At 50.4% G+C, this 16212-nt stretch overlaps 2 protein-coding genes; both read right to left on the minus strand.

Moving 5' to 3' along the window:
- Positions 1–5807: 5807 nt before the first annotated feature.
- Positions 5808–6023, minus strand: FFUJ_01684 (uncharacterized protein; the record flags this gene model as incomplete). XM_023575973.1 has 2 exons in its annotated part: positions 5808–5875; positions 5930–6023. 2 exons carry the CDS (start codon positions 6021–6023, stop codon positions 5808–5810), a joined length of 162 nt encoding a protein of 53 aa, XP_023423906.1.
- A 5555-nt stretch (positions 6024–11578) lies between these two features.
- FFUJ_01683 (related to glycerophosphocholine (GroPCho) phosphodiesterase) lies at positions 11579–15282 on the minus strand (the record flags this gene model as incomplete). XM_023575984.1 has 4 exons in its annotated part: positions 11579–11767; positions 11824–15026; positions 15089–15207; positions 15266–15282. The coding sequence occupies 4 exons, from the start codon at positions 15280–15282 to the stop codon at positions 11579–11581; spliced, it is 3528 nt and encodes a 1175-aa protein (XP_023425475.1).
- Between the last annotated feature and the right edge of the window lie 930 nt (positions 15283–16212).

Raw genomic sequence — 16212 nt, forward strand, 5'->3', positions numbered from 1 at the left:
GTCTTAACAGGGCGTGCCGTGTTAATGCAGGCGGTCCAAGTATTGCCTAGTGGATCGGGAAGAGATTTGGCTGGGGTTGGGGGAGAGCTTTATGGCTGTGGTGGTGGTTTTTGAGGGATAATACCAGAGACCAAGTAGACGAGCCAGGGGAATATTGAAGCTTATAGTTGATTGGACTCGGAGCGAGCACGAGTCGATAATATGACTGGACTCCGAGGTTCGCCTGAGAGTGTTGAGTCGTGAAAACAAGCTATTTGACGTCTAGTTGATGTGATTCGAGTCAGGTAGACAGTTGATACAGGTCCATTCAAGCCAGACAGTACTGGGGGTTCGGCGACAGATATCAACAACGGTCGTCACTGGGTTATGGGTTTATGTCCGGTCCCGCTGGATAAGGGCAGTGGAGATCAGGAGTGCTTGGGAGACGAAGAGGATAGTGTGATGTAGTGCAGTGTAGTGTAAAATAGCCAGGGCCATGCAGATGCTAAATACCAGACTGAATAACCCAAGCTCGAAGGATGGGCCGTCGCAAATCTGACTCCAGTTGTAGGCGTGCAGCGAGCATGGTATACATACACCAGGGCTATCAAGGAACCACGCAGGAGATCAGAGAAGTCAAGGGACCCCTGCACTGCAACAGCGGGCTTCAGTGGGTCCCATCCGGCAACGAGTGAACTGGGGGGCACAGATAAGGGACTGAGAGAGGACGGCAGGTGGAGGGTGGATGAGCGTGACGAAAGGAAGTAGAGGGAGGCTGATAAAAGAGGGAGATAAAGAGAGACGTATCCAGGGTCAGGGATGACGAGCGAAGCAAAATAAAGCAAAGCAAGGTCAGGTAAGGCAAGGCAAGATATGGAGAAAAGGGCTGGCACTAACACCAGAACTGAGACGAGGTATTCCTTTTCCAACATTGAGTACAGTAGCATCCATCCGTCGATACCTCTCTGGGCTACCTTGGTTTGTGTCGATGGCGGCGCATAGTAGTTTCCAATGTGGGCTTAGAAGTGCAAATAGCGCCTCTGTACCGTCCTCAAAGACATAGTCTCGTTTCTTGTACCGTATAAAAATGGCATTGCATGGTGTGTTCTATGAATGTACCAACTCGAATAATGATCCGAGGTGGTGTAGTGCCGGCCGCTATCCAGTCTCTTAGTGCGCTTGTGGGCTACTAACGCTCTGGTCCCATTACTGTACTTCGCTGCAACTCGCCTTAGCTTTGGCAACTTGCCGTTCGGTGTAATTGTGTAGGGGCTATCTGGTAGTCGTTCTGCCCCATGTTACAAGGCTTTTTCCTTGGGGTCATTGGGTGTTTTTTTTTTTTTTTTTGGTTTTGTCATTATTCCAAAAGCATTAGCCAGACCCGCTAGTCCAGGTTAGAGCACATTAGAGGGGAGGGACATTTTGGCATGCACTACCGTAGAGGCACCCTCTCCTCTGCAAGTTCCAGGACGTTGAACCAGTCTACGGCGACGGATGGAGACGGGGACAAGGGGGGCAGAAGCCGAGGAGTCTAAACCAGTTGATGGCGTCGGGTTTGGGGCGTCAAGGCAAGGGATGGCAGATCCCTTTAAACGCACCGCTATCTGTTGCTCTGCGGAGGTGGAAGTGGGAGCGGTCACTGGCTGGAAGGCTGAATAACGACTGACTGACTGGCTACACATACAGTGCAGTGTGCATGAATCAACGCTAGTAGAATTGTCCATCGGGAATGGGATCAGGATTTAGTGAAAACGGACGACCCATATCCAGGTTGACGGTTATTGAGCCAGCTGCTTGGAATCTGTGGCGGAGAAAGAGGGGACCGGACCGCCTCCAAGGACAGACGGACGACCAGACACCTGGTTACAGATCGAGAAGAGGGAACCCAAAATTTGAGTTGCCTCCGTCTTGCAGCACCACAGACTCCGGTTGGAGCCGAAGGGTGCTTAACCTGTAACATTGGCTCGTCCTGCGGTTGCGTTTGAGGTCCGAGATGAGGCATTGGCCAGAGGAGCCAAAGAGTGTGGGCGTGTTGTAGAGACAGAGACAGAGAGAGGGTCATCGTGGGTGTATGAGATGCGATCCAAAGTGGATACCACCGAGGTCCATTACTTGCTGAGACTGAGACGGGGGGACCCAGGCTCTTGGCTTGGCTTGGGAAAGCGCCGCGGCCGGGGTCGGGCAGGCTCAGGCTCAGCCCGCAGGGCCCCTCCCTCCCTACTCTTTAGTGGGTATTTCCACGATAAATGAAGCTAGATCAGAGTGCAATAGTGGTCCTTGCGGTCTTCTTTCTGAGAGACAAGACAAGACGGACGGGATGGACCAGCCTGACCAGCTCACCGGAGCATTGGAGATTGGGAAGAAAATGAACAGGTGGATAACAGCTAGTGGATCCGTCCACTGTAAAGGTCGATCACAGACGGGTTCTTGGCTGGATTTCATAACTCTGAAATGCTAGTCTAGCGTCCAACGTTACTCTCTGGCTCTGGCTCTGGCTCTGGCTCTGGCTCTCCTCTGGTTCTGGCTTCTGCCACTGGAGATAGAACTTGGTAATCGAGCAAGCCACCTACTTTGATGGTACAGAGCCTGACAGTCTATAGCCGGCACGCGCCAAGTCCTCATATGTACCTTCAAGCCTCTCTTGATGCCTTATCGCAACCAAAGACCTCCAAAGTCGGCATATCCATGTCCGTCAGTACGAGGACAGGGGCTCCTATGCAGGCAGTTGCAATGATCAGCCACTGTTAAGAAGAAAACAGGGGTTCTGCTTGACCAGACATTCCCCCGCCAAAGACATGTTGCCAGTAACTCCTCTTTCAGAGTCGAGTCGAGGGTAAAATCAATTACATCAGAAAAGAGAGGATCGTCGGTGAGCAGGTGATTATCGCTATCTCTTATATCCAGCCAGTATTCCCATGCACCATGACTCGACAAATCCTTCTGACAGGTGTCGTCGGCGATTAAATAAACTTGCCTCTCACGGCACTTGGGACGTTGGACAAGACGGGAGTTGAACCAAACGGCGGGGATCCAATAATGTTGGCAATCAGTCAACACCAGCAACAGCACCAGCACTTCACCAGCATGGGCCTAAGGGTTCGTGCCGGTCCTGGGCGCTCGTGTCACACCTCGTTTCGTTCACCAACGTCCATTCCTGGCCTAAAGACGTCCGAGCAGAGGCCCGAACAGGTAACGGCGTTCAGATCCGGAGACACAGATTAACCTTTCTGCAAGTGCTTAGAGGCTCACGATACGGAGTCTGAGTGAAGCAATTTCCAACTGCAAAAGGCCACAGAACAAGCCATCAACATGAGCATTCCAAGGGAGGGTGGACAACATTGCATTGAGTTGAGGAGGAACCATGACGTGCAAAATACGTATTTCCTACCCTGAAATGGACAAAACGCCAGGCCATAAAACCTACCAAGATCTCTGCTCCACCACCCACAGTGCATACCCTTGTCAAACCCGGCTGATTGTTCACGCCGTTCCTGACTTGGCTCTTTACACGCAGCGCTACACAAGCAGTGACCTGCCCAACCTTTGTCTAATCCTTGTCTCTAAGCCAAAGTCCATAAATCAATCAAGCCTCGCCCACGCTCCTGGCTCCAACTTGAAAGCCACGCAACGCAGGGGCCTCAACTGAGCTCCCACTATCAACGCGATCCCCTGTTACAATACAGCATCCTGCATGCCGGTTACCGCACCCTTGAGCGCCTCCTCAACGCGGATCAAACCCTACAGCCTCTGTTTATTTCCTGAGTTTTACTATCAATGCACAACTCACACACCATCTTTGCTACCTACTACTGAAGCGCGATCTCCTCATGCCATGTCATCTCATCTCTAATCCTCTCGCCCCTTGAAATGTTAAAATTGTTGAAGGTTTGTCCGTATGGCCTGGTAGTGCAATGAGATTAAGTGTTTGTGGTTGATAGTTGAGAGTGGGCTACGTTGATGCTGATTTGTCGAATTACTCTCTCTGAGACCCCAACGTTTCGAACGCCTCCTCCACATCGCTCAGCCAACAACTGAAGAATGAAATTAATCCCAAGCGTTGATCCCTTTGGACTAAGATTTGACAGAAGTCACCCAGCCCAGCCTATCTCAATTGACACGCAGCAGGGTCTGGGCAGCTGACCTGTCTCATTTTCATCCTCAGGGCTGAAGCTGGCTGTTGAGGTGAAGACATCAATGCAACCCTGCTCTCCTTCGACAAGACCAAGTGATCAACAGCCTCTCAGAGTACAACACCGTCTCTCCGGAGTATTTGCATTAAATATGGCTGCTAGCTTTTGAGTGCTGATCAGCTGGCGATGCTTGCACAGCCCTCTCACCTCCCCTGGCGCCAAGTCAGCGGTCTAGGTAATGGCAGCTCTGAGGGGTAGACAAAGCCGCATTGTAGCGAGCCTCGACAGTACAGGCCAGACTATTGAGCATTCCCTGTTCAGTTGATCATCGAATATTTGGGGTATGGTGTGTTCCTTTTGGGCCAGAAGCATGAAGAGTTGATGGGAAAATGACGACTGTTCACCAAGGCGCCACTCCGATAATCAAGGTAGGCGTTAACTATGCCCCGGGGTAGCAGAAGCATGAGTCTGAAACAGAAGGCATTGTATCATTACTCGAAGAAAACCAGGCATAGGAAACGAGATGTCAAAAGTGGCAGTGATTTCTTCGGTTCCTCCGTGTAAACATCCATATCCAGGGTATGCTTGCGATCTCGCAAGCTATGTTTGTTTCTTCCTATGTCTATCCCCCCCAGCATTGACAGATAATAATAGGAGTTACTATAGTCCGCAAGTCATGGATAAGTGCCAGAGGCAGGCTAGCAACGTGTTTTCGAGGCTACCTCTACACCAGGAGAAAGACAGTGATAGACGCCCTTCAACCCTGGATTAGAGTTTAGAATTGGGGGAAGAGGCTGGCTACGGTTGCATTTATCGACCCCACATGCTTGGCTCATCACCAGTCGGCTTGGTTTGCGGACCGAGAGTTCTACAGGACCAACACAAATTCATTCTCCGACCCTTCCAGGGTCAACCCAGAAGACGCAATGCGCTGATCATCTGGACTAGACCGTGAGGCTCGCAGTGTCGTACCCGGGGACCCTGCTCCTGCTCCGCTTTGCACAACTCGTTCCTCGGCCGAGTTTGTTTCCGAAAGCAACTTGTGCAAAACGTGCATTGAAACAATTCAGTGAGGGGAGCCCTGGCCTTCCGTAACATGCCCGTGAAGATCACTGGACCGGCAACACCCTGCCAGATTTGCGAGGCATGACCCTGAATGGCTCACCTTGCGATGTAACGGTAGCGATGCCTTCGACTCTCGATAGCTGCAGTTGCTTACGGGGACTCCATCTCACCGCTTCCCACGGCCACCTGCACCTGTGCCCTCGATCCTGCAGCACCAGAGAGGCGCTCGTGATGTGATGTCCCGAGCTCTGGGGAGATTGGTGCAGACACTCTGCGGGAATTATCAATGCATATCCGCCACGCTAGTTTCGATGATTGAATAAGACATTCGCCAAGGATCTTACAGGCTGGAGATTGTTGGTTCAAACGGCACATTTTTCAGTGGTGTCGAGTTGAGAACATGTTCTTGGTTCGAGTACTCAGTGGCGCAATCCATCCTCAGTTGTGCCCGCTGTCATTCCCTCCTGAGGGCTGCGGCTCAGCTGTAATGCGGCTGTATTATTATCTTGAGCTAACTGAGGGCGGTCTATTATGGGCGTTCCGGTACGGCTGATTCGAGAAATGAGCATATGTTTTTGTTTTAGCCGTTGCATGTCGTTAGGATTTTCTGATAGGTCTCTTGACTCTGTTCGCTTACGGGTTTATCCTGTTTTGAGTCCTGTTCTGGCCAGATCGTTCTGTGGCTTGTTCATGTCGGATGACTTTCATCATCATCAGCATCTGAAACACTCAACTTCGTAGCTAAACTAACGCACAGCACTCAGGCACGTCTGTGATGACCTCTATTATGCCGATAAGCGCGAGATCCTCGATGCGCTTTGACAGATGTTGAGCATATCTACAGTGCATGACGCTTTGAATGCAGTCTGTGAGTTGCTAACACTAGTGCGGGAAGCATGATGCCAACGATGCCATCTGAACAAGCCTCAACTCCGGAAGAAAGAAAGCATCTCCCCGGAGATTGAGGACATACTAGTTATGCTTGTGGCTGTGGCGTACTGTATTTGAGGTTGAATGATCTGTGCCAATGTAATGATATTCGGGCCAGGGAAGCATGAACATCCATCCATTAGCAGGAACTATCGATCCGGTCTATGGGTTGCCAGATAATGACGTTTGAGCCTGAGGCGGACATGTCACGGGTTCAGGAGGTGCTCTTCCAAGTTTCAGTTGGTAAGTACCTACCTTGCAGACGAAGGGAGGCAAGCAGATTCGTCTTCATACAAGTCATCACCAACAGCAGCAAATGATACCGTCATCACTTTCTGGGCTTCTCCTGGCTCGGCGAGGGCCTCAAAAGCATTGATCCGATAGCCGTACATACAGATTCCGTGCGACCGGCATGCACAGACTTAAAGTGCAGCGTTTGTTTTACGTTGATCTTTTTTTAACCCCAACTACCGTGCGTTGTCGTTACATGTCACCAAGCCCACAGAAATCACATGCAGGGTCAGGTCTGAAGCGCCTTTCTGGCTGAGAAGAGCGTTGAGGTGCGTCTAGTCTACGTCAATCTCAGCCCTGCAAACTCCAGGCTCTGGGTCATGAACTGATTTGAGACCAGTTCGAAACAACGGTGGATTTAGCATTGACTGGCTGCCACGTGCCACATGCCTGTCCACGCCAATCGGAAGGAACCGTCCACAGGAGCCGGTCAGATCGTCAATGAGCCTGAGCTCTCTTTTGCATTGACCTGAATGTTTCTATTTTCGAGTGAGTGTTGGAAAGAGACAAGAGGACAATGTACAGCAAAGCACTGGCCTGTCATTGGCAAACAAGGCCAGGGGCACTGGAATTATCATGAACTCGCTCGCATGGTTTGATAATTTGGCTGCCTAACGGCTCGCTCTCCTTGGCGGCCCATTAGTTGAAATTGGCTACTCGAAGCCGCTCGTATTTGGGTTTCATTGTTTGCTTCCCTTTCTTTTTTTTTCCCGTGCCCATTCTCAAGTTGTCTTGGCGGCCACTCACTGGTTCAGGCAAGAAACAAACACGGCCAATGAGGCACGGGCCAATAGTTCCAAGATTGTCTCTCATCTCCGAGACCAAGACGATGGTATCGTGCACTACCTGCTGGTTCCAGGGACCGAACCTTTAAGCTGTCAGCCGAGGCGAAATGCCCTGGGCCCTGACCGACACTAATCAAGCACCGTCAAAGATGTTTCAGCAACGATCTCGATCTTCATGTTTATTTGTTACTTGGGTGCGGAACGACCATGGAATTGGTACCGACATGACTCAGGTGCCCCAAGTTATGAGGTCTGTTAGTGGATCAGGATCACGACATTTGGCCCACGAGACTGAAGACTTCAGCTCCCGAGACCTTATGTCATCGTTTCACAAAAACCTAAAGCATTTTTCTTCCCTGGTCTTCACAAATTCATCCTTAAGAGCTATGGCAGATTGATCAAACGTGATCAGGGGGCATAGTGGCTAGATAATGCCTTGAAACGAGTCTTGTCTATTGGAAAACTTTAGACACGGAACTTCTGCTGCACTCAATTTCTCGACCCAAGTTACAATACTGGACCTTTATTGGCGCCTTTTTACGGCCCATGGAGTCGTTCTTGGTTAACGTCGAGAGCCAGCCACTCATTCAGTCTTGTGCCTGGAACCCCCACAAAAGATCATATGCAGGGATGCTACACGCTGGAGTGCAAATCTCGCTGCTATTTACTTCCAACATGCCAGGCTGACGAAGCAATCCTGGCTATTTTATAGAGTTGCATTGCCGATGAAGGATATCAGCGATGGACAGGCTTATCTAAAGTCTGAATCGTGACCAGCTTGGCGGGACGTCGTGTGCAATAGCAGGGATCCAGCTGAACCACTAGCAATCATAGCCGAACTGACAGGTGGGGGCTTACTCTGTGTTTCGGCTCTTGAACAGGGTCCTGGTTCGGGTGATCTCCAACCTGACGATCATATCCCCAACTCGAATCAAGTCACGAGTGTAACTTCAGCTCGCAAACTAGGTCCTTTTTGGGCGCTGGCCAACAAGGTTGGGACCTGGTTTTGCACCAGGGGTACAAAACTCTCAAGAACGACAAGGGTGTCAACTTCAACCATGTCGGAAATCTTATGTCTGACTGCCGGTTTGTGACCGTTGTGTGACTGCGACGTTGGAGCCTCATGACTGAACGAATAACAGTATGGACTTAAGGTCGTATCAGTAGTAAAGTTTTCGACAAGCACCCCGGATTATTGTTGATTGTGCAAATCTTCGCCACCATGGTCTACTAGCTTCGAATACTGTGGGCGAGATGACGGGACAAATTTTGTCAGATGTATGTTGATCATTCATCATGAAAGACAGTAGCTCGATGGTCGTGCGTAACCGGAACAAATACTACGCAACAACTGCCGTTCAACGATTGACGCGAGTGTACTAAAGGCAGTCTCGGCAGTGCATTGCACGATGATCTCTTTTAAGCCCTACCGTTGAAACACCACACGTGGCTCTCAGGACCGAGAAATGAAAGGTCCAATCGGCAACATCGGGACACGGTATCCATATCGATTCATTCCATGCAGGACCGGACTGACCTTATCGTGGATCTATCAGTACGCTGGTCCGTCACAAGTTCCAGACAGCTCGAGTCATTCAAGCGTTTGATATTACGCTAAGCCGCGGACCTGGAGCATATTTACACCAATTTGTGTCTGGAATAACGCACGAACATATCCCTTGAGGTGAACGGCACCAGGATTGCAGCGTGTTCGACACTGGAACAAACCGAGGCACGGAGCGGACCGTAGGATGACTGTCACCACCCGACTCATTGCCGATGGAGCGACCCTCCTTACGAAATGACAATAAAAAAAGAGGACCAGCGGATGTATCGAGACCCTTGGGTGAAATTTATGTGATGCCGCCGGCATCTGCATGGCGCAGGCGTGGGACCAGTTCAAATACCGCGGCGACGGCGGTAAATCATCAACCTGCTGGTGCTGATCAACTTCCGAGCAAGAGAATGGGTGCTCATCAACACTTTTATCGACATTGTAGCCATATAATGCTTGCAAATAGAGAGCAATTGCCCTGCAGTCACAGGGTATCACATTGAAAGGGAAAGGAAGCAGGGGTTGTGTTAAAATCCATCATCTGCCTCAAGCAATACGAAGAGGAGTGAAGGCTTACAAAACTTCCAACCTGCGGCAACCTCGCTCTTAGCGCGGCAACGCACTGTCTGTTCCCTGTCATCCTAAATGGATCTCTGCTTTGGCGTGACATGGCAGCTGGGTTGCTGCTGATCGTTTGATCCCGATGAGATGAGCAATCGGCCGAGTCGAGCTCACAGACATTTGCCCCTGACACTTGTGGGGAGCCCATACTCTGCGTTACATCGTAGGGGGGCTAAGCGGCTCGGAGTTAGCCTTTGCCATGGTAGCTATACCGCTGCCTACCATGACGCCCTGTTCTATCTGCTCTACGACGTCTCGTTCGCCTCGCCATCTTCACATCCCCTGAATAACAGTCGGTATATGGTCAACCATATTGGTGCCTGGATGCCTCTGTATTGACTATATTGAGCGTAAATTATTATCTGCGAACTAGGGATTTCCTTGTCTATCAGGTCTCCTTGGTTTACATATACCCAGTCCTATGCGGAACCGCAATATTAAATTCGCTAAATCAAATTGTTGGAGCTGCCTTCGTCCTGACTAGGAAATGGAAACGAATCGGTGAGCTCTCCCTTGATTCCTCATGATCCCTCACTGCCTTATCCTTCGTGCGCTTCCCAAGGGTGTTGGTTAATCAGGTGTGAGAGACTTGTGTCTTCTCAACTGACCGCGTGGTTACCTGAATCAAGCATGAGTTGTCGATTATGATATTCCACCACGAATCCTTCTGGGTCACATCGCGAGCTCTCTAGCTCCTATATTCAGCTGCCAATTGACCAGCTAAGCCCACTAAAGGACGATCATGCCGCAATCTCACCGTTTGACAGCTTGACTCGTCACCAACAACGCGCAAGTTTCCCGGTTTCCTGTCAACCCTGTTTTTCTTTTCCCTGAAACTATCGGTAGTTGAGGAGACGGACGCAACCAATCTAACAGGCTGTTTGACGATCAACGGCATATCCAGACCGAACTTGTTTGCTTTAGTTCGGACCAAAGCCTCCAGGTCAAGACATCGATCTATCGAATTTCGATGTAATAAATCTTGGAAACGGTGAGATAGGCTGGCACTTTTGATAAAACTTTAGACTGAGACATGCTCTAAACCTTACTACAGGTTCTAGTGTCGAGGAAGTCGTCAAGTTACCTTCCTTTCTACCCTTGCTGGCCCAGAACTACAGCAGACTCCTTGGCGTATCTCGACATTTAGTTGGTCCAAGTTGAAATAACAGGCTACTACTGATTGAGTAAGTGAGTCGAAGATGCCTGTACTCTGTCACCCTCACCCTGCTTTGCAATGCACCATGATCAGCCATCACACGCTATTCGGATGAGAGCGAACCCTACAGTGTGCGTGCCAGGATCAGGCAGATCTTGAGACATGTCTTCTGCGTGTCTAATCCCGCCGGCTCCGAAGCAATACTTCACTGGATAACGTTTGTCGTTCACGTAACGGTTACGGGCTTGAGGAAGGGTATGAAACAAAACTATCCCAAACGAGAATGCCGCTTCCCATTCCGGGCACGACATACATATTGCACAGGAGTCCATCTCCTCTCTCATGCATGGGGATCCAGCACGAACAGGAACATGCGTGAATGACAACCTAGACTGTGGCCTAGAACAGCCGCCGGTTGACTATTTCCGCCTCATCTTTGTCCTCGCTCTTCTCCCTGCCTGAGAACAAAACATGGGCCCTGGTAGAGGAACCTTGAAGATCAGCACGGCAACTATGTAGAGTTTGCACCCCAGTCACTGTAACCTTCTCCAAACGATGCGGCGTTGCTGCAGATCTGATTTCCGCGGCGCGAGATAGGATGGAATACGTGATAGCAGCGATAGGCTGGCTTATGAGACATGGCTTTCTGTCAGTGACTGCAGAATCGTACGACTTGCAGTTGGGCTGCACCCACGAGTCTTCTTATCTGAAGAGAAGCGAAGTGATGGGCTGGGGGTGTTTGAGCCGTTGTCATCACAATACCACCCACACTGCATAGGCGGCAGTTACACATTGATTACTCTTTTACGTCAAGACTTGGTCAATACCCGTTAACCAAACACGACTCTTGTTCATGGACGAATGATAGGCGTCAAATGTCATCTCGAAATGATGATAGGGGTATCACTCGTGGCCATAGTGTCATAGATGCCATTTGCAAGCTCACTCCCGAACAGGGTTGAGCGAATCTTCTGTCTTTCTGTGGAAGCCAACCGTTGAAGGTCGTGTTCGTCTTACTTCTTTCTATCTATCCATCTAGCAGCGCTTACTATCGGTTCTGTTGTCCTCAGGGGCCGCCGCCATTGATCGTCAACTCGTCCAGCTTCTCCTTGAGCTCGTGATCCGGCTTGAGGGTACCGTTTGATCCATTCTCGCCGTTGACGGGCTCAGTGGGCGTTTCCCCGCTAGTCAACCCCTTTCTGATGGCAAGGACACTGTCAACGATGACAGCATCGATGCCTTGCTTGACTTGACGCTGCAATGACGGTTAGTAAAATCGACATGCACCTGTTTGTGTGTGCTTAGACTTACCCGAACCATTTCAGGATCGTTATTTAGTGTGCCATAGCTGAAGCAGACGATTCCGTTCTCCTTGACGATCTTGATGAGGCGAGGGCTGTTGACGAAAGGCTCTGCGGCAGCAACAATACCCAACAGGTTCCAGCGTCTGGCGAATCGAATGGCCTCCTGTAAGGATGACGCGCGTATATCACAAACTTCACAGCAGCCTGCGTCTGTCAAGAAAAGGATGGGGATGGAAGGCTGCTTATAACTCAGACAGAGGCAGATGTCGGGGTTGAAAGAGCTGAAGATGATGTGACGTTCTCCAGCAAGGTCGTAGACCTTGGAGAGTACTGTGTCACAGAATGAGTTGAGCTCTACTGCATAAGTGTCCATCTCATGCTCTTCGCTCTCGTGAAGCATAGGGTACTTCATCTCGATGTTGAAGCCAGTTTCTTGAGGAAGTTCTCTGAAGAGTTCCTCAAGCGTGGCGAAAGGAGCTTGAATAAAGTTTCCTCTCGTGTTGCCCTTGAAGCCCTTATCCTTGAAGTCCTTTGTGTGCTTCATGCGTTCATCCAACTCATCAGGTCCACTGCCAGCGAACCCCATAGATTGCGAGCGTTTAGGTGCTAGGCTGTTGCTACGAGCCCGGAAATCACCTGGCTCACCCGTGGGTACAGGCTTCTTTCTCGATTGTTGTTTGGAATCTCGATTCTTGTCAGGGTTGATGTGCAAGAATTGCTCCAGTGTCAAGGTATGGACTGGTGCATCAATACCTGTCTCACTGACGAGGAAGTCGTGATAGATGACCGGAACATGGTCCTTGGTCAGTTGAACATCAAACTCGACATATTGAGCTCCAAGATTAGCCGCAGCAATGAAGGATGGCAGAGTATTCTCTCCTAACTGGAGAGACCTGTTACTTGTCAAGTTCTTGCCGAGTCCACGGTGACCAATTACCATGGTTGACTCCAGCTTCTTCCAGTACGTCTGTCTCGATGTGATTTCCATGTTTGGGTGGTGGAAAGGGGTGATGACCAAGAAGTTGAAATTGACGGTTCCAATAACATCGAAGCTGCTTGACATGATGGGAACGCAAACATCTCCCTGCAGGTTCATGCGGCTAGATCCCAGGGTTTGTCTGACAGAAGACAAGAGCGCCACGGCGCGTCCAACCTTGTGCTTGTCGTTGCCCGAGTAAGTCGGGACGATATCGAAAAGGAGTTTCACCTTGGCCGCATCTGTTGTCGTGAAAACGACAGGTTCAGTAGCAATGCTATCATGCACCGGGAGATCGATGATGGTGGGCTCACCACTGGCACCAGTAGCAGATACAACGATCGATAGAGCGGTGTCAAGTTGCGTGTTATGAGCTTCGGTAAGTGGAACACGATCCAAACTGACGGGTTCAATGTTCTTTCGCATGTCCATCGATCCAAGACTGACAAGTACAAGGCTCTCATTGGTCAAGTATCGATGGCCGAAGCTCTTGATAGCAGCATCAGGAGCACGCGAGCCATTGTTGATTCCGTTACCATTCGACCGACGTTCGCCGATAGATGACATGTCCGAGGGAGTTGGCTGCAATGCGTCGACAGGACGGGTTGGGGGCGATTCGATCTCAACATCGTTGGTCTTGAGCAGTCGCGCAATATCCATATGACCTCTCAGCGCAGCATGCTCTCTCGCCGTCCAGCCTGAAGAATCAAGACGGGTGATATCCGCTCCAGCTTCTACCAGAAGTTCTGCAACGTTGTACTTGCCATCCACAGCGGCAACATGAAGAGGAGTCCATGAGTAGGTGCTCTCTGTAGCTTCAAGATCTGCCTTTTGATCCGCGGTTCCCTTCAGGATAATCCGAGCACACTCTTCATGCCCGAATCTAGCTGCGACGTGAAGAGCAGTCTCGTCTGTCTTGTCCCTCCAGTTGATATCAACGCCGGCATCAATCAGAAGCTGCACGATGACACTGTAGTTGGACTTGGTAGCGATGGCCAGCACAGCGCCCGATTTGGAGATAGATTTTCGAATTTCGGCCTTGTACGGGCTGCTTCCCTCCCAATTCTCGCCCTGTAGCAGAGCTTGAGTGGTCAATGGATGGCCCCCAACAACGCTGAGATGGAGGGGTGCATAGCCATCGTTATCCTGCCACTCAGGTGTATCAATTCCATCCTTGACGTGGAATTGGTCCCATTGCTGCATCTTGGACATAATGATTTGACACACAACCACAATGCCAAACTGAGCTGCGTGATGGAGCGGCATGCGCCCAAAGGAGTCACGGCTCTTGAGCGCAACCCTCTGCTCTGGGCGCAATTGCTCAAGCAAGAAGATAAATAGCTGGACAGCCTCGTCGTCCTTGGTCAAAAGTAAAGACTCCTTCTGGTTCAGTGACTTGGGAGCCTTGGAAGTTGCCAGACCAGGTTCGAGGTGCTTGTTACTGAATTGTGAGCCTGCAGGGACGGGTCGAGACTTTGAGACCTGTTCTCCTTCAAGAACGGATTTAGTCCTGCCAATGTGAATTACCAGACGATGGATACAGTTACGAGAGTTGATATCATCTGGCTCATCCAGGCTCTTGAGGTTGCTTAGTAGAAACGCGAGACATGCTTTTGAACGCGAGGAAATCGATCGCTGTAAGAGACCCAGCATCAGCGGCTGGGCGCCTTCCTCAACGACATTGCTTGTTTTGAGGCCGGCCTCAAGAGCAGGAACATCGTCGTTGCGTACAGCCTGGTCAAGGGCATCGAGCTGGGCTTGAGGCAGGCTCAGCATACCCTTAGCTGAAGCACGACCCAGGGAGCGAGTCGAGTGCTCAGACATTGTGTCATCAAAAGTCTGGGCTTCAGACAGCACAGACATCCACTTGTTAATCTCATCGAGAAGTCTTGTGGTGTTTGCTTGTTTGGCGAAAGGCTTGACCTTGACCTTGGTATCAATATAAGGACCCTGTGTGACAAGGTCCGGAACCTTCTTGTCGAGCTTCTTTGTGATCTTGACGAAGCCCTTATGGTTAATCTCACCAAACCATTGCAAATTTCTGAATTGACTTCTCAGCTCAAGTAGAGCTCCCATAACTTCCTCCATTTCATCCTGATCCAGGGTAGCGACTACGTCGGCGGTGCGTCCATATCGGTTCTGGAGGAGGTTCAGGCGGCGACAAAACTCTGCGTATTTCTTGTTGTAGAAAAAGTCGACATCTTCGAGGTTTCGATCAAGCGCGAAAAAGAATTCTGCATCGAGGGTTAGGGGAGAGGCTCAGTGTGCGACACAAAGAGTCGTCAAAGCCGCCCACCTGCAGGATCCACCTTTTCTCCATTCCTTGCTTTCTCTGCTGCCGCTTTTACAAGCTTCTTGAGGCCCTTGTAGTTGATATACGAGCCTGCCCACTCGGGGACTTGGTTGCGCGGTAGACTAGTGAGAGCAGTGAGCCGGTTGTGTTAAGAAAAGCGCATGTTGCATCAGTACTCACTTTCTTCCGAACTTCATGCTGTGTAAATCGCTAATCGGAGTAACAAAGAAGATAAGAAAAATCGATGGGGAGGTAACGCGACCGTAGCGCGGAAAGGTTGTGTTGGTGTAGGAGAGCTTGCTTTCACAGCACACCGCGTTTCGACAGTTTATAGGTGTCCAACACAGAAAGCTTCTTGTCGCAAGACGCAATCACAGAAACCGTGTCAACAACCAAGCTGATAAAAGGGTTTTTTTTCGTCTTTCCCGGTCAAATGCAACACAAATGCTTGTCCTCGCAGGCCAGTGACGTCAAAGTAAGTTGCGCGTAGTGCACAATCAAGAGTACCCGGCGACTTGACTTGACCAAGAGGTGACAGAGCAAGTGACGTATAACTCATGGGAACCTCCTCGAGACACCAAGAGGGTATGACAAAGATGTCGAAGAAGAGGAAGAAAGAAAGAAAAAGAGCAGAATGACGAAGCGACTGGAGATATGCGATGGAGAAATGACTGGGACTGACTGGATCCAATTCTCCCTCGCTTGCTCGCTCGCTCGCTCACTCACACAAGCAGAATCTTATTAAGAACAAAGCCTAGAAACAAAAAAAGAACAAGGCCAAACTGATTCTTGAAACAACATTCGTCGATCCGATATATGATGGATCCATGGATTTGATGTGATCCATCCAATGTGGGGGAGAAGGTACCTGCTTGTCGCACTGATATGTTGGGGTAGTTCAAAGTACCGCCTCGTACTTGCTCTGCTGTAGCTAGGCTGTACCGGGCTGCACCAGGACCCCTAAGAAAATGGAGTCGGGCCCGCCAATCCAATTGGCCCCGTGGACCCCTCTCGGCCTCGTGACTGGACGGCACGATCCAGGGCGCGCCCACTGAAGCGGTCGCATCGTGACCCCTTGGAACCTGTCAAGTTCCAAGGGACGGACAATGCGGCTGGAAATGAATACA

The sequence above is a fragment of the Fusarium fujikuroi genome, chromosome FFUJ_chr01, assembly GCF_900079805.1.
Source record: "Fusarium fujikuroi IMI 58289 draft genome, chromosome FFUJ_chr01".
Lineage (NCBI taxonomy): Eukaryota > Fungi > Ascomycota > Sordariomycetes > Hypocreales > Nectriaceae > Fusarium > Fusarium fujikuroi.